The following is a 26,126-nucleotide window of genomic DNA, read 5'->3' as shown; positions in this document are numbered from 1 at the left end:
CCTCTAGTATATATATAAAAGCCTAAGTGACCATTACCACTGGACAACTGGCCAGTAGCTATGATGCTCATTGACCACCAGGGGGCAGATGCTCAATGCAGGAGCTGCCCCTGGTGGTCAGTGCGCTCCCACAGCCAACCTCCCGCGGCCGGCCAACCTACTGTGTCCCTCCCCTTGGCCAGCTGGGTAGTCAGTGTGCTCCCACAGCCAACCTCCCGTGGCCAGCCAACCTACCACAGTCCCTCCCCCCAGCCGGCCGGCCCCAATTGGCCCCGATCGGGACTGAGCAAGGAGGCCCCAATCATCCCCGATCACTGGCCAGGCCAAGGGACCCCACCTGTGCACGAATTTGTGCACCAGTCTCTAGTTGCATTATAATAGAACATGGGATAGAACTCAGAAGACTGGATTCTGATTTCAGCTCTCTATGAACCAGCTGTATATAGGTCATGCATTTCTTCGTTTCCTCATATGGTCATTGAGGAGATTTGGACAGCTCCCTTCTAGTGCTAAAATTTGATATCTTTATGAACATATGTAAAAGAACATTGAGGACATTATAAGTGCTATATTAATACAAGATGTTTATGAATACAGTAGGGTTATGGGTAAATTAAGGCAAATTTATTGCCCTAGAAGTCTCAACTTATTTTTACAGAAATATTCACTGCTGCTTGTCACATGCTCAGATGTCCTTTTACTTTAAAGCTTCCACTTTCTATAATAATAAAAGCATAATAATGCTAATTAGGCTGGAAGACCTTCGGGACTAAGCCGTCATGTCGCGGGGGCCAAGGCAGAGGCAAGCCACCACGGCGGTGGGGACCGAGGCCCTTGCACGAATTTTGTGCATTGGGCCTCTAGTTTATTATATTTCACTCAGGTTATTATTATCACCTAGTAGTAGGTGATAATATCTGCTATTTTCTTGCAATTTCTATCTTATACCTGCTCTTTTCTTGCCATTTCTTTTTAATTAGCCTTTTCTCTCCCAAACTACTTTTATCTGTTTCTTTACTCTTGATTATTTCATGCATCTCAAAAAGCCTCACACATAAAATCATGCCTCTAGGTTTTTAAACACTTTACCTATATCTCCTAAGGATATTTATTTTGTGACTTTCAGAAAAACTATCTTCTCAGATTACTCTCCTGGAGGCTCAGAATAGAACTGGAGAGGCAGATAGAGAAGTCAATGAGGTAAGTGATGCATTCTTAAAATAACCAGAATGTGAACTAGATCACGAGGATTTAGTTTCAAACCTAAACATTTCTGCAATTTTCTAATGTTGACAGATAATTACATTACCTAGAAAGTTAGATCTGTTTAAGAAATTCAGTGGTTATTATTTCCCATACACTCTCATTTATTTCTGAATATTTGGATTCTTTAATTTGTCCCGAACAAATAAAAGCAGGTTTGATAACCCATTTCTCATAATGGGTTATCATTTATCTCAACTTCTTTGCCCATCTCAAAACAGTTTCTCAGTAAAGTGCTCAGATAAACTCTCTAGTTCACCACCCCGCCCCCCCCCCAATCAGTTGGCACAGTTTCACTTAATATTATATTAAAAAGGTATTTTTGGGTGATGTTGCTTTTTATAATCTGAAAATTACTATAATAAATTTGTGATTCCTTAATATTCTGTTGATATAAGATTACTGTTAGCCGATGTTTTATTAGCTATGTTTTTCCAGTCAATAAGTCAATGATAGAGTCATAAATGGCCTTGAGAAATAATGTAACTTCTTAACAGAAGTGTCTGCTTGCTTATTGTATTAAAGTTCTCCAGAGAAATAGAATAGGAAGTGTGTGTGTGTGTGTGTGTGTGTGTGTATGTGTGTGTGTGTATATATCTAGAGAGAGAGAGAGAGAGAGATAGAGAGAGAGAGAGATTTTAAGGAATTAACTCATGCAATTGTGGAGGCTGGCAAATTCAGAATATACAGGTTAGGCCAGCAGGCTGGAGACCCAGAGAAGAGTTGAAGTTCAAATCCAAAGGCAATCTGCTGACAGAATTCCCTCTTTGGAGGACAACATCCCTTTTTTTGAGTGGGTGGGTTTTAAGACCTTCAACTGATTGGGTAAGACCCACCCACATTATAGAGAATAATATGCTTTATTCAAAGTCTACTGATTTAAATGTTAATCTCACCCAAAAATACCCTCACAGAAACATCTAGAGTAATATTTGACCAAGTGTGACCTAGCCAAGATGGCAATAAAATTAACCACCACAATTATATTCAATGCCTTTTCATGGGGCCATTGGTGCTCTGTTCACAAAACTGTCAAAAGGAATTAAATTTTGAAAATTGTAGCATTATGAATACTGACAGAGTAAAAATAAATTTTGTTTGGCCAGGGGATGCTTAATGTTTTAAGATGCTTAGTAGTGGCTAGTGAGAACAAGATAATTTAGCTCAAAAAAGAACAAATAAGAAAGATGGGAATCTGTTAAGAAGAAAAGAAAGAAAAACAAAACAACCAGAAGGGAGAACAAATAGGGAACAATGGAAAAGAAAGATAAAAAGGCACTCAGAAATTGCAAAAGAGAGGGTGAATAAGATCATTCCGTGGGATAAGAGAAGGTGAGTAGGAAAGTGTAAACTCAGCTGAAAGAGGCAAACTTGTATTAGGAGAAAAAGTGAGAGTGGCTAGAAACAGTTAAATTCTCTGGTTCTCTGCTCTCTCCTTATGGGATGACATTGATTTTTTACTGGAGCCAAAAACTTAATTAAACTGTAGATGTAGGAAGCAGCAGATAGCATGACAGATAGTTCGAAAAGAGGAAATAAGAATACTTAGGGTAAGAGAGAGAACAAAAAAGGAGTTCGTTTTATTAAAGTCTTCTGGCAGGTGTGATGCCTTAACCATATCAGATTTTTAATGTATATATGGATGGAAAAATAGGAATGTGACATGAAGAAATTATAAAGAAACATTTTTCCTGTCCCAAATACTGTTTCTGGTTTGGGTCTCTAGAAATATGACTGTGAATAATACAGAAAGTGAAGAGTTTTAAATGATTAAAAATAATGCTTATGAAAACTGATGAGATAACTTTTATTAGAATAATAATTCTAAAATAATGAATTTTTTTCTTAGTGGCTGAGAATGATACTAAGCTAATATTCACTGAAAACTTACTATGTGCCAGTTTTTGCTAGTAGGTGGCAGAACTAAGAAATGAACTTGGACAGTCAGGCTGAAGAGCTTGTACTGTTGACTACTTCATTATTTGACAATTTTCTATCAAATTGGATTTTTTTTCTGGTAAGAAAAGGTATTATTGACAAAGGTGGAGATTTTATTATACATATAGGCCCGGTGCACAAAATTTGTTCACTCAGGGGGTGTCCCTCAGCCCGGCCTGTGCCCTCTCGCAGTCTGGGAGCCCTTGGGAGATGTCAGACTGATGGCTTAGGCCGGCTCCCCATAGGGAGTCGGCCTAAGCCGGCAGTTGGACATTCTTAGCACTGCCACAGAGGCGAGAGAGGCTCCCACCATTGCTGCTGTGCTCACCAGCTGTGAGCCTGACTTCTGGCTGTGGTGCTCCCCCTGTGGGAGCGCACTGACACCAGGGGGCAGCTCCTGCATTGCGCGTCTGCCCCCTGGTGGTCATTGCACATCATAGCGACTGGTTGTTCTGCTGTCGGGCCGAAACTGGTTCTCTGACATCCCTTGAGGGGTCCCAGATTGCGAGAGGGTGCAGGCCAGGCCAAGGGATCCCACTGGTGTACAGTCTGGGCTGGGGAGGAACACGGAAGGTTGGCCAGCCGTTGAGCGATAGCGGGAGGGCTCCAGGGTGTGTCTGGCCCATCTCGCTCAGTCCTGATTGGCCTGACCCCAGCAGCAAGCTAACCTACCAGTCAGAGCATCTGCCCCCTGGTGGTTAGTGCATGTCATAGCGACTGGTCAACCGGTCGACTGTCTGCCCCCTGGTGGTCAGTGCACAGCATAGTGACTGGTTGTCTGTCTGCACCCTGGTGGTCAGTGCACGTCATAGTGAGCAGTTGAGCGGCCTTAGCATATCATTAGCATATTACGCTTTGATTGGTTGAACGGATGACCAGACACTTAGCATATTAGGCTTTCATTGTATAGGATACTGTCCCCAAACTCATTTAATAAAAATACTAATTAAATTTACTATGAGATTTCACTGATTTTGTTTTCCTAAAAAACAATTATAGAAGTAATTTATATGGATTGAGCAGTTTAACGCAATGATCTCTATATATAAAAGCCTAAGCAACTGGCCAACCGGCTGGTAGCTATGATGCACACTGACCACCAGGAGGCAGATGCTCAATGCAGGAGCTGCCAAGCTGCGGTGACTTGGCAGCTACGGTTCTCGGGTGACGCAACCAGAGCCAGAGAGGAGGGAGCCCAATTCCAGGGTGTGCCACCCAAAACCACCCTCTTGCAATCCGGGACCCCTCAGGGGATGTTAGAGAGCCAGTTTCGGCCTGATTCCCACAGGCCAGGCTGAGGGACTCCACCGGTACACAAATCCGTGCACCGGGTCTCTAGTCTTTATAATAATGATTCCCATTTTGCCAAAGAACTCCGTAATTTCTTACATAAGTTCTAGCAAGACTCCTTTTTGATTATTTGATCCTGATCATTTATCTCAATCTATAGCAAGCCCTCACTCAAATAATGTCATTTCATTCAAAGTTGTTTCATTATAATGTTGATAAAGTGCCACAGGAACTTAACTCTTATTTATATCAATTAATCTATGGTAAAATTGGTTTCATTATACATAGTTTTGCCACAGTTCTAAGAATCTATCAATATCATGAAGACTTACTGTACTTGGTTAAAAATACACCTGTCTATTAATTGCTCATTTCAAGTTTAGAAAAAGGAATTTCATAACTTCCTCCTTGGTATAGTATGAAACAAAAATTTTATATAGTTCCTGTTTCCTTTTTAAGTTTTAAGCATTTCTTGGGGGAAACAAGTAGGTATTTTAATTTGAACAAATAAAGTTTCCCAAGTAAGCAATATCTAGAAAATAAGTTACAGCTTTTCTTAGGCCTTATGAATATTGCTTCACCTCAGTGCAAAAATGAGAGGGTGCCTCAGAGGTCCAACTTGGAAAATAAATACTGATTTTAAGAGTATTTAGCAGTTTAATGATAGGAAGAAGGTTTGTACTAAAAGGTTTCAGGTTTTGGAAAATGCACAAAATGCCATTTATTAATTAAACTATTTCTTATAAACCATTTGATTGAAGTTTTTTCTTTCTTTTGTATTTTAAAAACAGGTCAGCATGGTTGATATTACCAGGCTCAACAAGAGCAACTCTTCTGCTGAAGAAAGTGGACAAGATGTCCAAGAGAACACATTTTTTCAGAAACATAAAGAACTCTCAGTTTTACTGTTGGAAATGAAAGAAGCTCAAGAGGAGATTGCATTTCTTAAGTTGCAGCTCCAGGGCAAAAGGGCTGAGGGGGACCCTGAGGTCCTTGACCAGAAAGAATTGAAACAGATAGAAAGTGAAGGAAAACCTTCAGTTGCAATGAACATATTACTTGAAGATACAGGGCAACATTTTCTTCCAATGTCAAATGAAGAGAGCAGTCTTCCAGCAATTGAAAAAAAAGAGATGAGCTCTGAACATCAAAATAGAATATCTGAGAAAATGTCTTTAAATGACACTGGAATGGAATTGAAATCAACAAAACAGTATGATGTTGATAATCCCCCTTGTGCTGTACCAGGCATTTGTCAGTGTCACCAGGATGAATTGGAAACACTAAAAAGTCAAATTTTGGAGCTCAAGATTAGCTTCCATAAAGCAGAAGAAACATATGGGAAAAATTTAGATGAGAAAGCTAAGGAAATAAGCAATTTAACTCAGTTGATTGAGGAGTTTAAGAAAAATGCTGAAGACTCCAACAGTGCATTCACTGCTTTGTCTGAAGAAAGAGACCAGCTTCTCTCTCAGGTGAAAGAACTTAGTGTAGTAACAGAGCTTAGGGCTCAGGTAAAACAACTGGAAATGAACCTTGCAGAAGCAGAAAGGCAAAGAAGACTTGACTATGAAAATCTAACTCATCACAACTTGCTTACTGAACAGATCCACAGTCTCAGCATAGAAGCCAAATCTAAAGATGTGAAAATTGAAGTTTTACAGAATGAACTGGATGGTGTACAGCTTCAGTTTTCTGAGCAGAGTACATTGATAAAAAGCTTACAAAGCCAGCTACAGAAGAAGGAATGTGAGGTGCTTGAGGGGGCAGAACGTCTGAGGGATATCACAAATAAGATGGAAGAACTTTCACAAGCTCTTTCACAGAAGGAACTTGAAATAGCAAAAATGGATCAACTCTTACTGGAGAAAAAGAGAGATGTGGAAACCCTTCGACAAACCATTGAAGAGAAGGACCAGCAAGTGACAGAAATAAGCTTTAGTATGACTGAGAAAATGGTTCAGCTTAATGAAGAGAAGTTTTCTCTTGGGGTTGAAATTAAGACTCTTAAAGAACAGCTGAATTTATTATCCAGAGCTGAAGAGTCAAAAAAAGAGCAAGTAGAAGAAGATAAAGAAGTTGTTTCTGGTCTTAAGCAGACTTTTGATGAGTTGAGTCCAGCAGGGCTAATAAGTAAAGAAGAACTTCAGCATGAATTAGACTTTGTAAAGAAAGAAAGTGAGCAGAGAAAGAGAAAGCTCCAGGCAGCTCTTATTAACAGAAAGGAACTTCTACAAAGAGTCAGTAGATTAGAAGAGGAATTGGCCAAAGTGAAAGATGAATCTAGGAAAGAAGTCCCATTCAGTGAGAATGAGAGGAGAGAAATGGAGAAAGATAAAGAAAATAAAGAAGACTCAGAAAAATGTGTAACTTCTAAGTGCCACGAAATAGAAATTTCTTTAAAACAGACAATATCTGAGAAAGAATTAGAACTAGAGCATTTAAGGAAGGATTTGGAAGAAAAGGCAGCAGTTGAAGAAGAGTTGCAGGCTCTCATCAAACAGATGAATCAGAACTTCCAAGATAAGGTAAACCAAATAGATTTGCTCCAAGCAGAAATCATTGAAAACCAAGCAGTTATCCAAAAGTTAACCACAGGTAACAAGGATGCAGGTGATGGAGGCTCAGCAGAACCTGTAAAAGAAACAGTTGTGAGCAGTCCACCTGGTGCAGGTGGTGGTGAACACTGGAAACCAGAACTGGAAGAAAAGATATTGGACCTTGAAAAAGAAAAGGAACAACTTCAGAAGAAGCTACAGGAAGTGTTAACCTCTCGCAAGGTGATTCTTAAAAAGGCACAGGAGAAAGAAAGACATCTTAGGGAGGAGCTAAAGCAACAGAAAGATGACTATAATCGCTTGCAAGAACAGTTTAATGAGCAAAGCAGAGAAAATGAGAACATTGGAGACCAGCTAAAGCAACTCCAGATTCAAATAAGGGAATCTGTAGACAGAAAACTCCCAGGCACTGACCAGCAGGAACCAGGTTCTCCTGCTCAAGGTTTAGAAAAACATTTATTCAAAGCCATTGAGCAGCAACCTGCTGAACCTATTTTAGAATCTGACTTGTGCCCAGATTGGCCTTCTCATCCCAGAGATGCAAATGCTCTGCAGGACAATACTTCTGTTGCCCAGATTAAGACCCAGCTCAAAGAAATAGAGGCTGAGAAAGAAGAGTTAGAATTGAGGGTTAGTTCTACAACAAGTGAACTTACGAAAAAATCAGAAGAGGTATTTCAATTACAGGAGCAGATAAATAAACAGAGGTTTGAAATCCAAAGTCTGAAAACAGCATCCCATGAAGCTGAAGCCCACACTGAAAGCCTGAAGCAGAAATTAGAAAGCAGTCAACTAGAAATTGCTGGATTAGAACGTTTAAGAGAATTACAGCCTCAACTAGATGAATTGCAAGAACTCATAGGCAAAAAGGAAGAAGAAGTTAGATACCTTTCTGGACAGCTTAATGAAAAAGAAGCAGCTCTAACTAAAGTACAGACAGAGATAATAGAACAAGAGGATTTAATTAAGGCTCTGCATACACAGCTGGAAATGCAAGCCAAAGAACATGATGAAAAGATAAAGCAGTTACAGGTGGAACTTTGTGAAATGAAGCAAAAACCAGAAGAGACTGGAGAAGAAAGTAAAGCAAAACAACAAATACATAGGAAACTGCAAGCTGCCCTCATTTCCCGAAAAGAAGCACTAAAAGAAAACAAAGGTCTCCAAGAGGAGTTGTCTTTGGCCAAAGATACCATTGAACATCTCACTAAGTCTCTGGCAGATTTAGAAAACCAAGTTTCTGCTCAAAACCAAGAAAAAGATGCATTCTTAGGAAACTTAGCTCTTCTTCAGGAAGAAAGAGACAAACTTATTACTGAAATGGACAGATCTTTAATGGAAAATCAAAGTCTCAATGGTTCTTGTGAAAGTCTAAAATTAGCTTTGGAGGGTCTTACTGAAGACAAAGAAAACCTAATGAAGGAAATTGAATCTTTGAAATGTTCTAAGATGGCAGAAAGCACTGAGTGGCAAGAGAAACACAAAGAGTTAAAAAAAGAATATGAAGTTCTTCTGCAGTCCTATGAGAATGTTAGTAATGAGGCAGAAAGGATTCAGCATGTGGTGGAAACTGTGAGGCAAGAGAAACAAGAACTATATGGCAGGCTACGAAGCACAGAAACAAACAAGAAAGAGCTGGAAAAGCAGTTGCAGGAAGCTCAACAGGAAATGGAAGAAATGAAAGAAAAGATGAGAAAGTTTGCTAAATCTAAACAACAAAAGATCTTAGAGTTGGAAGAAGAGAATGACCGGCTTCGAGCAGAGGCACACCCTGCAGGAGGTACATCTAAAGATTATATGGAAGAACTTCTTTCTTCCAATTCCAATATGAAGGAGGAACTAGAAAGGGTCAAAACAGACTATAAAACCCTTTCTAAGGAGTTTGAGGCTTTAATGACTGAGAAAGACTCTCTGAATGAAGAAATTCAAGATTTAAAGCACAAGATAGAAGATAATGTATCCAAACAAGTTAGTCTAGAGGCCCCTGAGACACCTGATAACCAGATGCATATCATTGAAGAGGCAAGCCAGTCTGTCCCATGTGAGGCTAATGAGGAAAACTCTTCAAGTAGGAGTACAAAGACTGAATATTCAGAATCCATTCTACCAGACACCAGTGCCAATCTTGGTACAAGTGAGAATGTCAGCTCACATGATGAAATTAATAACTACCTACAGCAGATTGATCAGCTCAAAGAAAGAATTGCTGAATTGGAAGAGGAGGAACAAAAAGAAAAGGAATTTAACCAGACTTTAGAAAATGAGAGAAATGCTTTACTGAGTCAGATATCAGCAAAGGATGGTGAACTAAAAGTGCTTCAGGAAGAAGTAACCAAAATAAACCTTTTAAATCAGCAAATTCAAGAAGAACTTGCCAGAGTTACCAAGCTCAAAGAGATAGCGGAAGAAGAGAAAGATGATTTGGAAGAGAGGCTTATGAATCAATTAGCAGAACTTAATGGAAGCATCGGGAATTATTATCAGGATGTTACAGATGCCCAAATGAAAAATGAGCAACTAGAATCTGAAATGCAGAACCTTAAAAAGTGTGTGAGTGAGTTGGAAGAAGAAAAGCAGCAGTTAGTCAAGGAGAAAACTCAGGTGGAATCAGAAATCCGAAAAGAATATTTGGAGAAAATACAAGGTGCTCAGAAAGGACCTAGTAATAAAAGCCATGCAAAGGAACTTCAGGAACTGTTAAAAGAAAAACAACAAGAAGTAAAGCAGCTACAGAAGGACTGCATCAGGTACCAGGAGAAAATTAGTGCTCTGGAGCGAACCGTTAAAGCCCTAGAATTTGTTCAAACTGAGTCCCAAAAAGATTTGGAAATAACCAAAGAAAATTTGGCTCAAGCCAAGGAACACCGCAAGAAAGCAGAAACAGAATTAGCTAGCTTCAGAGTACTGCTAGATGACACTCAAAGTGAAGCAGCAAGGGTCCTAGCAGACAATCTCAAGTTGAAAAAGGAACTTCAATCAAACAAAGAATCAATTAAAAGCCAAATGAAACAAAAGGATGAAGATCTTGAGAGAAGATTGGAACAGGTAGAAGAGAAACATTTGAAAGAGAAGAAGAATATGCAAGAGAAATTGGATGCTTTGAGTAGAGAAAAAGGCCACTTGGAAGAGACATTTGGAGAGATTCAGATTACTTTGAACAAGAAAGACAAGGAAGTAAAACAACTTCAGGAAGACTTGGATAGTACTGTGGCCCAGCTTGCAGCTTTCACTAAGAGCATGTCTTCCCTCCAGGATGATCGTGACAGGGTAATAGATGAAGCTAAGAAATGGGAGATGAGGTTCAGTGATGCTATTCAAACTAAAGAAGAAGAAATTAGACTCAAAGAGGAGAATTGCAGTGTTCTAAAGGATCAACTTAGGCAGATGTCCATCCATATGGAGGAATTGAAGATCAACATTTCCAGGTAAATTAATATTTTTTTCTCTTCCAAAGGTAATTAAAGGCTAAAAAAGTTTATTTAATATGGGACTGACTTTGGCTTAAATTCCCCCAGGAGATGTATTCTCTCTTATCTCTCCCCCCTTTCTTTCCTTCCTTCCTCTCTCTCTCTCTCTCTCTCTCTCTCTCTCTCTCTCTCTCTCTCTTTCTCTCTCTCTCCTGAAAATGCCTTTGTGCTACAGCTGTATTAACATGAAAAATTCATGCCTGTCTGCTTCTCTTCCCATCTTTCTATTGAGAGATCTCCTATATTTCTCCCTTTCGTTCATATCCATTCATTTCCACTACTCTAGATTTATACCACAATACTCCCAAATCATTGCCTTAGCCTCCCAATCATATGATACTCTCTTTTCTCTTCCTCATATTCCACATCAGTTCATACCACATATGTGTGTGACAGTCATTTTCTTCAAACTCTAATTTTATATCACTTTTCAAATTCAAGAACTAACAATATCCACCATGCTTCATAGTCTTCCACTTTTAATAGTATCCTTCTGCTAATTGTCTCTCACACAAAGAGTATTTTTTAAAAAATATATATTTTATTGATTTTTTTACAGAGAGGAAGGGAGACCGTCGGTGGTCCTACGAGATGTTTCGAAATGAACGTGCAATCCGATTTGTTGTCATGGTCACACCTGAAGACCTTAAAGCCAATGCAGGTGAGTTATTTGCATTAAGAAAGCATCACTCTAGAGCAGCCGTGGGCAAGGATCCGGCCCTTTTGAAATGAATAAAACTAAAAAAAAAAAGGACCGTACCCTTTTATGTAATGATGTTTACTTTGAATTTATATTAGTTCACACAAACACTCCATCCATGCTTTTGTTCCGGCCCTCCAGTCCAGTTTAAGAACCCATTGTGGCCCTCGAGTCAAAAAGTTTGCCCACCCCTGGGTTAGGGCAAGAGTATTTTTTAAGGGGCCAGCCATAAGCTTTTCTAGAGCAAAGTAAAGCAAAATAGTAGAAAGTATTACTTTCTAAAGTGTCTAAAACCATGTCACTAAATAAGCAACATACTTTGGAATTTATAATTTAAATGTGTGTTTTTAAAATATATTTGTATTGATTTCAGAGAGGAAGGGAAAGGGAGAGAGAGAAACATCAACGATGAGAGAGAATCATTGATTGGCTGCCTCCTGCATGCTCCACCACTGGGGATTGAGCCCACAACCTGGGCATGTGCCCTGACTGGGAATCAAACTTTGACCTCCTGCTTCATAGGTTAACGCTCAACCATTGAATCATGCTGGCCAGGCTGGAGTTTATAATTTAAATACCTGAATTATGTGGTGCAATATACCTTTAATACAGTAATACAGAGCATTTGGTAGAACTAATATCTTTTCATTAAAATGATGAACACCTTCAATTATGAATACTCATTTGTAGATTTGAGTATATGTTGTCATTTGTGTTTTTTAGGCATCAAGTAGTTCTTCCCTTAAATCTTTAATTTATGACCTTTTCTCTTTTTTTTCTAGACTTGAACATGACAGGCAGATTTGGGAGTCCAAAGCTCAGACAGAGATCCAACTTCAACAGAAAGTACGGGATACTCTGCAGGGGGAAAACAAAGAACTTCTGTCCCAGTTGGAAGAGACGCGGCATCTATATCACAATTCTCAGAATGAATTAGCTAAATTAGAATCAGAACTTAAGATTCTCAGAGACCAGTGGACTGATTTAAATAATTCTTTAGAAAAATGTAAAGAAAATAATGAAAATTTGGAAGGGATTGTAAAGCAGCAAGAGGCTGATATTCAAAATTATAAGTTCAGTTATGAACAGCTAGAGACTGATCTTCAGTCCTCCAGACAACTGACCAGTAGGCTGCATGAAGAAATAAACATGAAAGAGCAGAAGATTATAAGCCTGCTTTCTGCCAAGGAACAGGCAATCCAAGAAGCTGTTGCTGAACTGCATCAGCAGTATGATAAAGAAATTAAAGAATTGGAAAAGCTGCTGACCCAGGAGGAAGAGGAGAATATTGTCTTAGAAGAAGAAAACCAGAAAGCTGTTGTCAAAACCAATCAGCTGATTGAAACACTGAAGTCTATCAAGAAGGAAAACACGCAGCGGAAGGCTCAGTTGAATTCCTTCGTTAAATCTATGTCTTCTCTCCAGGACGACCGAGACCGCATAGTATGTGACTACCAAAAACTGGAAGAGCGACATCTCTCTGTAATCTTAGAAAAAGACCAACTCATCCAAGAGGCTGCTGCTGAGAATAATAAGCTTAAGGAAGAAATGCGATGCTTGAGAAGTCATATGGATGATCTTAATTCTGAAAATGCCAAGCTAGATGCAGAACTGATCCAATACAGAGAAGACCTGAACCAAGTGATATCAAGCAAGGACTACCAACAAAAACAACTCATTGAAGCTCAAGTTCAGAAGAATAAGGAGCTGAAAAATGAGTATGCTAAATTAGAAGAAAAACTGAAGGAGTCTGAGGAAGCAAAGGAGGAACTGCAGAGGTCCTCTGTTGCCCTACAGGAGGAGAAACAAGATTTATCTAAAGAGGTTGAGAGCTTGAATGTATCTATATCCCAACTAAAGAGAGAATTGACAGCCTTGCAAGAAGAAGGCACTTTAGGACTATTTCAGGCCCAATTAAAAGTAAAAGAAGAAGAGGTACAGAGGTTAAGTACTACCCTTTCCTCCTGTCAAAATAGAATTACAGAACTGGAAGAGGAATTGGTTCATGTTCAGATGGAAGCTGCCAAGAAAGTAGGTGAAATTGAAGATAAAATGAAGAAGAAATTAAAGCATCTTCATCATGATGCAGGGATAATGCGGAATGAGACGGAAACAGCAGAAGAGAGGGTGGCAGAGCTAGCGAGAGATCTGGTGGAGATGGAACAGAAATTACTCATGGTCACCAAAGAAAATAAAGATCTCACAGCACAAATCCAGTCTTTTGGAAGGTCTATGAGTTCCCTACAAAATAGTAGAGACCATGCCAATGAAGAGCTTGATGAACTGAAAAGGAAATATGATGCCAGTCTGAAGGAATTGGCACAGATGAAAGAACAGGGACACTTAAGCAGAGAGAGAGATGTACTTGTTTCTAAAGCTGCCTTTCCAGTGAATTCCACTGAGGATGACAGCTTGCCTCACCTTGAGAAACTTAACCAACAGCTTTTATCCAAAGATGAGCAACTGCTTCACTTGTCCTCACAACTAGAAGTTTCTTACAACCAAGTGCAGTCCTTTTCCAAGGCTGTAGTCAGTCTACAGAATGAGAGAGATCACCTGTTGAATGAATTGGAAAAATTCCGCAAGACAGAGGAAGGAAAGCAGAGGTCTGCAGCCCAGCCTGCAACCAGCCCAGCTGAAGTACAAAGTTTAAAAAAGGCTATGTCATCACTCCAGAATGACAGAGACCGACTAGTGAGTGTGTAGTTTTCTCTTTCTGATCCTTGAGAGTTTTTGAATCTTTCTTTAAATTTAAATTTCTAAAGAAAAAAACACAATTATTTTACATATTATTTGGGCACTGAGGGGCAGTATTATATATCCCACAGGTTCTGTTTGGTCTTAGAGAAACACAGAAACATTATTTAAATTACTTTAAACCTGTCATTACCATTTTTTTTTAATTACAAATTTCCTTTGCATAAAACTCTCCATGGGTTATAAAACGTCTAAGAAATGGAGAGCTATTTTATATCTTTTATACACACAACACACATGTAAATGTTTCTAGAATTTGTCTAGAATAGTCAATAAATGACTAGTAAAGTTTTATTTACTCACTTTCCTGTCATACCTAACCTTTTTCAATCAGAGTGCACATATGGAGGATTTCTAATTCTAAATTCTGCTGCTGTTAGTAAGAGCCAGTAGTTAATCTTTTATTCTGAAAAATTCCAGGTCATCAAGATTCAGAGGCAAAACTGGAACTGTATGAGCCAAGCCAGGTTGTCCAGGGGATTCTACTTTGTGGCATTACTATCTTCACTTTCTTGACAGTTTCTTAACTCTGTCAAGCCCATGTACTTAGGCCAAATAGGAAGTAAAAGCTTTTAAAAAAGGCTAGATTTTTCCATTTTGAAAGTGACCCATGACAGAATCTGAAAATTCTAGTTTTTAAGATTAGCTTTAGTGAAAAGATCATTCTCTTAACTGTAAAGTCTTATGCAGTTTTCTTTTTCTTTGTAGGCAGTGTGTTCATTCATATTGCATTAATATCCAGTATTTATAGACAGTTTTTTTGCTTTTTGTTCTCTGAACAAAGCCTCCCACCCTTCAGCAGTGGCTTTGACATCAACACAATTTATGTATATTTGTTTATATTTTTAAAATAGTTTGAGTTCAGCTGACTTTGTCCTAGGAGCTTGATCTTTTATCATTGCTTTCAGAATGTAGATGCAAAAAAGTTTTTTATCAGGGCAGTATATACCTCAAAGCTGTAATTGATACCCCCCAGGTGTTAATTATCTTCTAAATCAAAATCTTTTTCCTGGAAGCTGTCAGGATAGATTCTGAATTAACTCTTTCATTCATTGAATTGCTTTACAATTCTTATTTATTATAAACACTAGAGACTAACCTTTGTATCTCTCAGCACTAGTTCCTCATTGTTATCTGCTGGATATTTACAAGCCAAGCTGGCTTTTAAAAAAATTTCCATGTTTCTATATTCATAGTGATATTCCTCTGTTCCCTAACGCTCATAACTGTACGATTTTATTTCATTTAGTCATCAAGGTCTAGAATTTCTTTATTCTTAATATGACTTAAATTTTTCTTTTTCCTTTCTACCATCAACATGTTAGGATAAGTCCTTAACACCTTATCTTTAAACTGTTGTAACATTGCTGCTCCAAATTTGTCTCCTCTAGAGTATATTGTATATACCACTGCTGACTAAATATTTCTGAAACTACTTTGTTGTTACTGCCCTACTCAAAAACCTGTAAAAGTTGTGCTATCTCTAGATGAGGCTTATAATTCAAATCTCTTAGTCTGACACTTATGACCCTATAGTTTGTCCTTTTCTTTCTTTCAGTCTTCCCTTTTACTGTTTCCCTACTTATACTCTTCATTCCAACCAAACTGATCTACTCATTATGCAGTAATCATATCTAGTACTTCCTACTTAGCTATATTACCATTCTTTCAACTAAAATGTCCTCTCCATTTTCTTTATTGGGGAAAATATTACCCATTCTTTAAAAATCACCCCAGAGCTCAAATCCTCTTTGGTTACATTTCCAGATCATTTGATTGTTTATTACCTTCTCTTTTTACTTCCATGGCACTTTTCTTTTCATTTGTCCCATAATTCCTTGATTGTGTGTGTTGTGTGTCTATGTGTGTTTAATGTCTTCACACTTATTTTTTATTTCCCTGATTAGATTGCAACCTCCTAGTGATATGTGCCACGTCTTAACTTGTTTATATATCCCATGGTCCTTAGCATAGGGGTAAATAATTAATTTTATGATAATCAGCAGTTGGTGATCATTCCCTATATTTATGGTTGTTCCTGTAAACACTATTTTCTTCATTTTGTAAAACTATCATGTTAAGGGAGTTATGGGAGCTTTTGAGACTGAGACTTACATCTGCCATGAAAGAATCATAAAGCCTAGGCAGGTTATAAATCACATGACTGTGACTCAGTGGATAACACTACATACATGGTTCACTGACTTGCTGAGGCCCTTCTGCATATTTTGTGAATATATTATCTGTCCCATCAACTCTTCCTTTCCACATATCTTGTTCTCATTCAGTCTCAGGGGCATTGAAGTTTCTAGTTTCTCAATTATTTGGCTGCATGTGGATAAATATGGGAGATAACATATTTCAACCTCTATCCATTGAAACTTTCAGTCTAGGCCAGCATTTTATCACCTCTGCTTACCCTATTCTCCCTTCCCCTCAGGACCAACCCAGAGATGATTTAGGTCTGAAAGGGACTTTGACTGCTTTGGTTCTCTTCTTTACTTAGTTAAGAGGAAGTTTCCCCAAATAAAGTCTGAGAGTCCAAGTGGCAAGAATTAGCCCACGGGATTCTACTGGGACATATTAGACAACTCTGAAAACTTGTATATCCATCTAAACTTCCTTAGGACTTTTCCCTAAGCAAACTAAGCACTTAGACAATTCCTACCTAAATAGTAGAGAGCATATCTCCAGAGGTACCTATATATTTGTTTATCTATACCCACTTCATTCTAAAAATGACTTGAGGTAGCATATAAAGATATGGACAGTGTTTCAAGATAATATAATACAGTAACTGGGAAGGAAGAGAAAATGAGGGTAGAAGGAAAAAGAATAAACCAGGAATAAGTTTAATGCTCCAAGGAGATGTCACACTGTCCCATACTCTTTCTTAGAACTATGGGCCACTAATTTCTCTGAGCTTTCTGGCAGCCATCAGAAATAGGATATTAAAAACCATGTGCATGAATGGAATGCCCATATTTTAGGAAAGGGGAAGAAAGAAATACTACTTGTTCAAGATAAGAATAAGAATAGTTATTCTTTAAGTATTGAGGCCTGTAAAAAATGTCTTGTCTGTTTCCAGAGAAAGAACACTATGAAGTTTTGAAGTATCCTTTACTTCTCTACAGTAAATACATGAATGTGTTTTACTGTGAAAAATGTTTTACATTTTCTGATGATCTGGTCTATTCCAAGGATAACATTTAGAGTATCTGGATCACAGGAGTGAGTGGATTGCATAAAGAATATATTTTCCCTTTAAAATAAAACAAAAACATTTTTATTTTAGTTTTTGGGTTAAAAAAGTTATATACACATATTTAATAAGTCACTGAATTCTACAGTTTGATCAGAAAAACCAACAGTAGCACTCCCAACCTGTTTCTCTTTCTCCAAAGGCAATTTGTTGTTAGCTAATTATTTTGTGTTTCCTCAGTATCTAAATATGCTTATAATGTATCTTGGCTTTTTATCCTTAGATTAAGTATCAACTTTTTTCAGTTCTCTTTACTACCTCTGCTTCCACTGTAAATACACACATTTTCAATATACAACTCCTTCTCCATTCTCCTGATGTAATTTAATTTTAAGTTTGGTTAAATCAACAGTCACAGTTTATATTTTTATGATTATAAATGGTATTAGAGCTGAGACATGTTTTTCCTAGAGTTAATAACTGTGTTTTTGTTAACTTACTTAGTTTTCTTTGTACTTATCAGTGTAATTTAAACCAAGACTTACTGCTATTTATTTACATTTTCTCTTAAGATGTTTATTCCTATCAATTTCATCTTGATGAGAAAATTCTCCAAGAGTCTCTGACTTGCTCTTATATGAACCAGTTGCCTTGTACTCCTAGGACACAGTTTTCATCCTAGAATATCTCCTTTCACCGTTCTCCTCTATTAGATCTTCTGTTTCTTGCATTACATGTCTCTCTTGTCTTGATTTTGTGCCATTATTTTGATGGAATCAATCATCCTGTAGCTCCCTAAGAAATGTATTGAAAATGTCCCCTACTATGACTGTATTGTTGTCAATCTCTCCATTAAAGTTCTCTAGACGTTTTTGAATATATTTAGGTGCACCTATATTGGGTACATATATGTTTACCAGGGTTATATCCTCTTGTTGGATCGATCCGTTTAGAATTATATAGTGACCTTTGTGTCTCTTATGATAGCCTTCATTTTAAAGTCTATTTTGTCGGATATGAGTATTGCTATTCCAGCTTTTTTTTTTCTTTTCCATTTGCATGCAAAATTTTTCCCTATCCCTTCACTTTCATCATATGTGTTTCTTTTGTTTTGAGCTGGGTCTCTTGTAGACAGCATATAGTTGGGTCATGTTTTTGTATCTATTCAGTTACCCTTTGCCTTTTGATTGGAGCATTTAATCCATTTACATTAGGATTATTTATTGAGAGGAACTTATTTATAGCCATTTTAATTCTGTATGGCTAGGTTTCTCTCTCTGTTTCTTCTTCTCAGCAATCCCTTACAGCTATCCCTTCAGCATTTCTTGTAATGCTGGCTTGGTGGTGATGAACTCCTTTAGGCTCTTTTTGTCTGGGAAGCTCTTTGTTTGACCATCTATTTTGAATGATAGCCTTGCTGAATATAGTAATCTTGGTCTCAGATTCTTGCTTTCCATTACCTTGAGTACTTCATGCCATTCCCTTCTGGCCTATAGAGTTTCTGATGAGAAATCAGGTGTCAGCCTTATTGGAACTCCTTTGTAGGTAACAGTTTTCTTTTCTCTTACTGCCTTTAAGATTCTCTCTTTGTCTTTAATTTTTGGCAGTTTAATTATGATGTGTCTGTTTGGGTTCTTCTTGTTTGGGGTTCTCAGTGCCTCCTGAAGTTGTGTGACTTTTTTCTTTACCAAGTTAGAGAAGTTTTCTGCCATTATTTCTTCAAACACCTTCTCTATTCCTTTCTCCCTTTCTGCTTCTTCTGGCACACCTGCTATTCTAATATTGTTATGTTTCACGTTGTCCCACAGCTCCCTTCAGCTGTCCTCCTGTTTTTTAATTGCTTTTTCTTTTTGGTTCTCTGATTGAGTTATATTTTCAACTCTGTCTTCTAATTCACTGATTCGATCCTCAGCTTCCCCTAATCTGCTGTGTATTCCTTCCAATGTGTTCTTTATTTGTGTTATGTCATTCCTTATTCTTTTTTCATAGAGTTACTATATCTTTTTTCATACTGTTGAGCATTTTTACCATCATTACTCTGAACTCTGTTTCAGATAAATTTCATTTTCTCTGCTGCATTTACCTCTTCTTCTGGAGAATTCTGTAGTTCTTTCATTTGGGTGTTGTTTCTTTGTCTCCTCATTTTGGTTGTCTGTTTGAGTTTATGACTATGTTTTAGGTAGATACTCTACACCAGTGGTTCTCAACCTTCCTAATGCAGAGACCCTTTAATATAGTTCCTCATGTTGTGGTGACCCCCAATTTCATTGTTACACATTGAACATAATTTAAGCATAGTGATTAATCACAAAAACAATATGTAATTATATATGTGTTTTCCGATGGTCTTAGGCGACCCCTGTGAAAGGGTCATTCAACCCCCAAAGGGGTCGCGAACTGCAGGTTGAGAACCGCTGCTCTACACCTTTCAATCTCTAGTGCAGGACTGTGTTGAAGGCTGTTTCTGACTAATTGGATCAGGCAAAGACTCAAAGCCTCCAGAGATTGCCTCTGTCTATAGAGTAATAGGATTCCTACTTGAATTGCCCCCAAGCAATCATCCTCAGGTGTGGCGAGAGTTTTTTCAACTGGGTGTGGCAGTTGCTTCTGCCTGGAGGCTAATTGTTTTTTTTAAATCTCTTAAGTGGCCTTAGGACAAGGTGTTTTCCAATGGTGTGTGTCTGACTGTCTTCCCCCCAGGCAAGGCAAATGTCTATGTGGGAAAGATGTCCTCTGCTGCATGAGGGAATGACTCAGCACAGGAAACTTGGGGTGTCTGCCTTCTGAGCTCAAGCCCCTGAGTCCCCAGTCCTGGGTTTTGCTCTCACATCTCCAGTCCACTTCACCCTCCCTCTGCCAGAGCACAAGGTGGGTGGATCCACAGGGAATTTTTGTGCCTTGGTCCTTCAAGAGGGTGCCCGAACTTTCATCAGCCACTCCCTGGCAGACAGTACCCCACTGCTTTTCATAGCTAGATGTTGTGTGGGTATCCTCCTCAGATTTGGTGCTCTCTGCTGGGGAGCCCAGCTTGGAGATTAGGTCCCAGAGTTCCCAGTGGCACCCTTCCCCCTCACCCCCCATAGCTGAGATATCTCTTTGGGACTTCAGTTCCTGTCTGTGGGCGCCTGGCCAGTCCTTTTGTGCCTCCACCCCTCCTACCAGTCTCTATGCAGTCTCCACTTTTGGTCCTTGGGTATCAGGGTTCTCTCCTGTGAGATTTCCGTTGATTATTCAGGGAGCTTTTCTGTATTTCAGTTTAATTCCAGCTTGTTCCTGGGAGCATGTCCGTGCAGCATCCTTCTACTCTGCTGCCATTTTTAATCCCCATTTTAAATTTCTGCTCTAATGTTTCTAAGTTCCTATGTTCTCTCTTAAATCTTTGAGTATATTACATTTCCCCCTGATAATCTCCTTCAAATACTCTTATAGTTTCTTTTCATCTTTATCTTAATAATAGCCATTCTTCGGGTGAGGGTTAATCCTTGTTTTACTCTTTATGTTTAAGGGAAGGGTCTCAAAAGCTTATGAGAGGGGCTTACCAACTCCAAGTTTCATTGCAGGGCAGTCATGCTGATCTTTTTGTGGGTAGTCCCTATGTTGGTGTCTTTAGTTCCTCTTGGGGCAGTCATATTTTCTAGAGAAGAGCTTATCATTTTCTGCATGGAAGGTAAAGGCCTGTATGCCAGCACTCTCCAAGCTGAGTAGCAGAAAGGCTTCATGCATTCAGAAAGAATACATTTGCCCTGGCCGGTGTGGCTCAGTTTATTGAGCATGACCCATTTAAGGAGAGGTCCTCATTTTGATTCCTGGTCCAGGCTCATACCCGGGTTTTGGGCTCAATCCCCGGTAGGGGGTGTGCAGGAGGCAGCTGATCGATGTTCCACTCCTGCATTGATGATTTTCTCTCTCTCTCCCTCTTCCTCTCTCTCTAAAAAATCAATTTTAATTTTTTTTTTAAAAAAAGAATATATTCACTTGATCACCCTTGCTTTAGACCAGTGTCCTTACCTTCAGCTGTGTCTGATGTTTCATAGTCCAGAGACACTTCTTTTACCTTCTCTAGAGAATAAGACTCTAGTTATCTATCAGGGTAACAAAAGTGTGGAGCTGAGGAGGGTACTTAGGGATGCAATTGTTTCTTAAGCAGCTTTCATCTAATCCTCCTTATTTCAGCCACCTCCTCCTTATTCCCATCGCCATCTTTTCCAGAGGTACCTGGTGCTGTTAATTCCTGAGCCTTTTGAAGATTCTGCAGAGTAAGTTCTATTGGTTCTTGGCTTTCCCTACTGCTAGCTTAAGATATGGCTTTTCCAGATCTGTTAAGTCATTTACCACTTATGCATCTGCTTTTTAGCTTCCAAAATTAATTCTGTTGCTGCTGACCTCTCTCTTGTTCTTTCTGTTCTTGTGTTTTATGCTTTAAAAAATAATGCCTTTATTGTAGCGTTAGTGACTTTCTGAAGTGGGTGAAACAGATGTGTGTTCAAGGCTCCCTCTTTGCCCAGATGTCCTGACATTTTTTCTTACTATCAAGCTTTTAATGAGTACTGGGGATAAAGAGTTTAAAGATATCTCTGGAATGTAGAAAGGCAGTTCTGTTAATTAGAGTCAAGTCCATCATTACTGTATCATCATCATGATCATCATCATCACCACTAACTGTGTAACACATTAATTTTTTTGTTTCTCATAATCTTATGAGAGGTACTGTAATTATCTTCATTTTATAGGTGATGGAAATTAAGGCTTAGAGGGTGTGAGGAACATGTATAGGATAACAACCTGTGTGGACAGGATAACTGATTCTAAAGCCTAAGTGCCCTTAACCACTGGGCATGGGCATCACTGCCTTCTTCATATCATAGTCATCAGATGAGCTAGAGTAAAGGTTGACATCCATAACCTAGGCACATGGATAAATAAAAAAGCAGTCTGTGTTTATACTTTTTATTCTAGGGAGTTACCACTCACAAAGAAGCTATCGGTCCCTTATGTCTATCCCACAGAGTTGTAGATCGAGTCAATTTAGGACCTTGGGCAGGGGATAGGGGGTGGGGAGGGGGGCGGGGGGAAGGAATAGAAGTTGCAGGAATGGTCAGGCCCTGCAGCCTTGATGGCAGCTTCATGGGGTGATTCCCACAAGCCTGGCCGCATGTATTTCACCATTTTAGGGATTCATGCTTCAGTGACAAGTCAATGAACTGTTAGGTGCTGATAGTCTGTGTGGTGTCTGACTGACTTAGTAGGGACCTGCTGATGACTTATAGCTGGGTGAATGAGATGTGATGAATCACCCTTTACTTTCCTTTTGGTTAAAGCTGAAGGAACTGAAGAATCTGCAGCAGCAATACTTACAGATTAACCAGGAGATCACTGAGTTACGTCCAGTGAAGGCTCAACTTCAGGAGTATCAAGATAAGACAAAAACATTTCAGATTATGCAAGAAGAGCTCAGGCAGGAGAACCTCTCCTGGCAGCATGAGCTGCATCAGCTCAGGTATGATAATCTCTGCTTTTATACCCTTTTAGTTTTCTTATTTTTTTAAACTTTTTATTATGAAATAATTATAGCTATATATAGGAAGTTGCAAAAATAGCACAGAGTTCTCATGTACCCTCCACCCAGTTTCCTCTAATGGTCACATTTTAACTCTAATGCAATACTGACACCAGGAAATTGGCATTGATATGATTCAAAGACCTTATTCATATTTCACCAATTTTACATTCATTCAAGTATTTATATGTGTATAGTTCTGTGCAGTTTTACCATATGTGTAGATTCACGTAACTACCACCACAACCCACATATACAACTGTCTCATCAACACAAATGTGTCCCCTATGCCACTAGTTTATAGTTACACTCTTCCCTCTCCCTGCTTCCCACCCTCTCATTCCTAATCTCTGGCCACCAGTAATCTGTCCTCCATCTCTATAATTTTGTCATTCTGAGAATGTTTTATAAGTGGAATTATACAGTATGTAACCTTTTGAAATTAGCTTTTTTCATGCATCATAATGCCATCAACTTTGTTGAGTGTATCAATAGTTTATTCTTTTATCAACAAATTGTATTCCATGGTACAATTTGAGCTCCATCAACTTTGTTGAGTGTATCAATAGTTTATTCTTTTATCAACAAATTGTATTCCATGGTATGAATGTATTGCTTTTAGCCATTTACCCTTTGAAAGACATGAGTGTTGTTTCTAATTTTTAGCTATTGTAAACAAAGCTGCTATGAACATTTGTATATAGATTTTTATGTGGACAATAAGTTTTCATTTCTCTGAGATAATTTTCCAGGAGTGCAAATGCTAGGTTGTATGGTAAGTGTAATGTTTAGTGTTTTAAAAAGCTGTAAAACTATATTCCAGAATGACTGTACCATTTTATATTCCTACAAGCAATACATGAGTGATCCAGCTTCAATATTAAATGCTGCATCCTTGTCAGCATTTGATATTAACAGATATGTAATGTTATTTTAATTTGCATAACAACTAATAATGTTGAACATCTTATTATGTGCTTATTTGACAGTCATTTGTCCATTTTGGTGAAATGTATATTCATGTTTTTTGTCTATTTTTCTATTTAAGTTGTTAATTTTTTACTGTGGAGTTTTGAGAGTTATTTATATATTTTAGATACAATTTCTTTGTCAGACATGTGGTTTGCAAATATTGTTCCCAGTCTGCAGCTTTCCTTTCATCCTTCTCAACAAGATCTTTTAAATTTGGATTAATATAATTCATTGATTATTTTTCTCTTTATTCAGATTCAGCAATTTCTATTGTTCTTAATTTCACTGATATCTTTCATCCATCACTTCCAGTCTGCTATTGAGTCCATTGCGTTTGCCCTTTATTTTGCATATGGTATTTTTCAGTTCTAAAATTCAGTTCTTCTTTATATGTTCTGTTTCTTTGCTGATGCTTCCTTTATTTTTATTTGTTTCCAGTGTATTAGTAATTGCTTGTTGAAATATTTCTATAATGACTGCTTTAAAATCCTTGTCACATAATTCCAACATTGTCATCTCACTGTTGTAATCTGTTTTCTTTTGTCAATCAAGTTGGGATTTTCCTGACATACTTGTTTCTTATTATGATGAGTTCAGTTTTGGAAATTATGACTTGGAGTCTTATTTAAATCTGCTTCAGTGGACGTCCACTGTTACCACACCAGCAGGGGAAGGGGAACATTGCCACTTTACTGCCAGATGGAGGGTGAAGGCCAGTGGGCTCCCCACTCAGCCTCTATTGATAGCTCTAGAGAGAAAGGGTGCCCTGATATTGCCAGGAAGAGGTAGAAGTCTCGTCTCCCCACTTGTACCCCACTGACAGCACAATTATTTGGGAGGGTTGCCTCGTTACTGTTAGGTGAGAGTAGGGATCCGGGCTCCACACACGGCCTCCGTTGACATCACTATGGGGTGTGGTGAAGGTCACTTTCGTTACTGGGCAGTGTCGCAAGTCCAGGCTCCTCACTCAGTCTCCCCTGACACTGCAGAAAGCGGATTGGGGGAGTGGCACATTGTTACCATTGGGTAGTGCCCGAAGCCCAAACTTTCCTCTTGGCCTCTTCTGATACTGCCTCTGCAGGGACAGGGAGGAGCCCTTCATTACCTTGTCATGGAGGAGATGGATGTCCAGGTCTCACTTGTTTTCTCCACTGACACTGCAGTAGGGGTGGGGTCAGTCAGAGAGAGGCACCTCTTTACCACTGGGTGATGGTGACAGTTCAGGGTACATACGGAATTATTCATCTTTCTCTCAGAAGTATATTTTTGCTGTGATTATTTCATGTTTTCCTAGGATGGAAAAGAATTCCTGGGAAACTCATGAGAGGAGAATGAAAGAGCAGTACCTTATGGCTATTTCAGATAAAGATCAGCAGATCAGTCATCTGCAAAATCTTATGAGGGAATTGAGATCTGCCTCCCAGACTGAGACCCTCAAAGTACAGTACCAAAGGCAGGTGAGTAATTCCAATGCAGATTGCTACTCAGAAGTAACCATTACCCAGGAAGCATCAGCTTCATGCAAGCTAAGTGCCTACCGGTCAGTATTCGGCAAGCCATTTCATGACTTCCTATGTGGGGGACAGGGTTTCTGGAGGGAAGGAATTAAGTGTGAACAAGCTTCATCACTGTTTGTATCCTGGCAGGCATCCCCAGAGACATCAGCTTCCCTGGAAGGGCCACAAAACCTAGTTTATGAGACAGAACTTCTTAGGACTCAGCTCAATGACAGCTTAAAGGAAATTCATCAAAAGGAATTAAGAATTCAGCAACTGAACAGCAGGGTAAGTCTTTCCTGCTAGACTGGAATTCAGTTTCTTATTTCCATGACCGGAAGCAATAAGGTAAGTAGATGATGATTAAACCTAGGCTCCAGCTATAGCATACCCTAGGGTCCAGAAGTTTTACCTTTCTCAGAGTAACTTGCCTAAGGTGTTAGGAGGAGTTTGGTCTGAGATAAATATGATGTACATCAGGGGTTCTCAAACTTTTTAAACAGGGGGCCAGTTCACTGTCCCTCAGACATTTGGAGGGCCGGACTATAGTTTTAAAAAAAACTATGAACAAATTCCTATGCACACTGCACATATCTTATTTTGAAGTAAAAAAACCAAAACGGGAACAAATACAATATTTGTATTTGCATGTGGCCCGCGGGCCGTAGTTTGAGGACCCCTGATGTACATAGAAAAGCAAGGTGCCTGCCTTATGTAGAAGGTACTTTTAAAATATTGTTAAATTCAACTAATTGACACGAAGAGACTGATAACACTATTTACTTTGGCATAGAAATATACATTTTTAAAAATGTTTCTTTATATTATTTATTTATTAAATATATTTTATTGATTTCTTACAGAGAGGAAGGGAGAGGGATAGAGAGTTAGAAACATCGATGAGAAAGAAACATCAATCAGCTGCC

At 38.7% G+C, this 26,126-nt stretch overlaps 1 protein-coding gene across 5 annotated transcripts in view; it reads left to right on the top strand.

The window, feature by feature from the left end:
* Positions 1 to 26,126, top strand: part of GOLGB1 (golgin B1) — an 85,080-nt gene that overhangs the window by 47,754 nt on the left and 11,200 nt on the right. For 3 of the 5 annotated variants that reach the window (XM_005875366.2, XM_005875365.2, XM_014546993.1), the window contains 6 exons: positions 1,127 to 1,200; positions 5,283 to 10,474; positions 11,999 to 13,910; positions 22,494 to 22,672; positions 24,999 to 25,161; positions 25,351 to 25,488. In XM_005875366.2, coding sequence (XP_005875428.1) covers positions 1,127 to 1,200; positions 5,283 to 10,474; positions 11,999 to 13,910; positions 22,494 to 22,672; positions 24,999 to 25,161; positions 25,351 to 25,488 — 7,658 coding nt within the window. Of the gene's footprint in view, positions 1 to 1,126; positions 1,201 to 5,282; positions 10,475 to 11,998; positions 13,911 to 21,348; positions 21,432 to 22,493; positions 22,673 to 24,998; positions 25,162 to 25,350; positions 25,489 to 26,126 lie in introns of those variants that run through there. The other 2 variants (XM_005875368.2, XM_005875367.2) reach the window with 2 other exon arrangements.

This window comes from Myotis brandtii, unplaced genomic scaffold (assembly GCF_000412655.1).
Source record: "Myotis brandtii unplaced genomic scaffold, ASM41265v1 scaffold46, whole genome shotgun sequence".
NCBI classification, from domain to species: Eukaryota; Metazoa; Chordata; class Mammalia; order Chiroptera; family Vespertilionidae; genus Myotis; species Myotis brandtii.
Note: the sequence above shows the minus strand (reverse complement) of the source record. Positions and strands in the feature narration are given on the sequence as shown.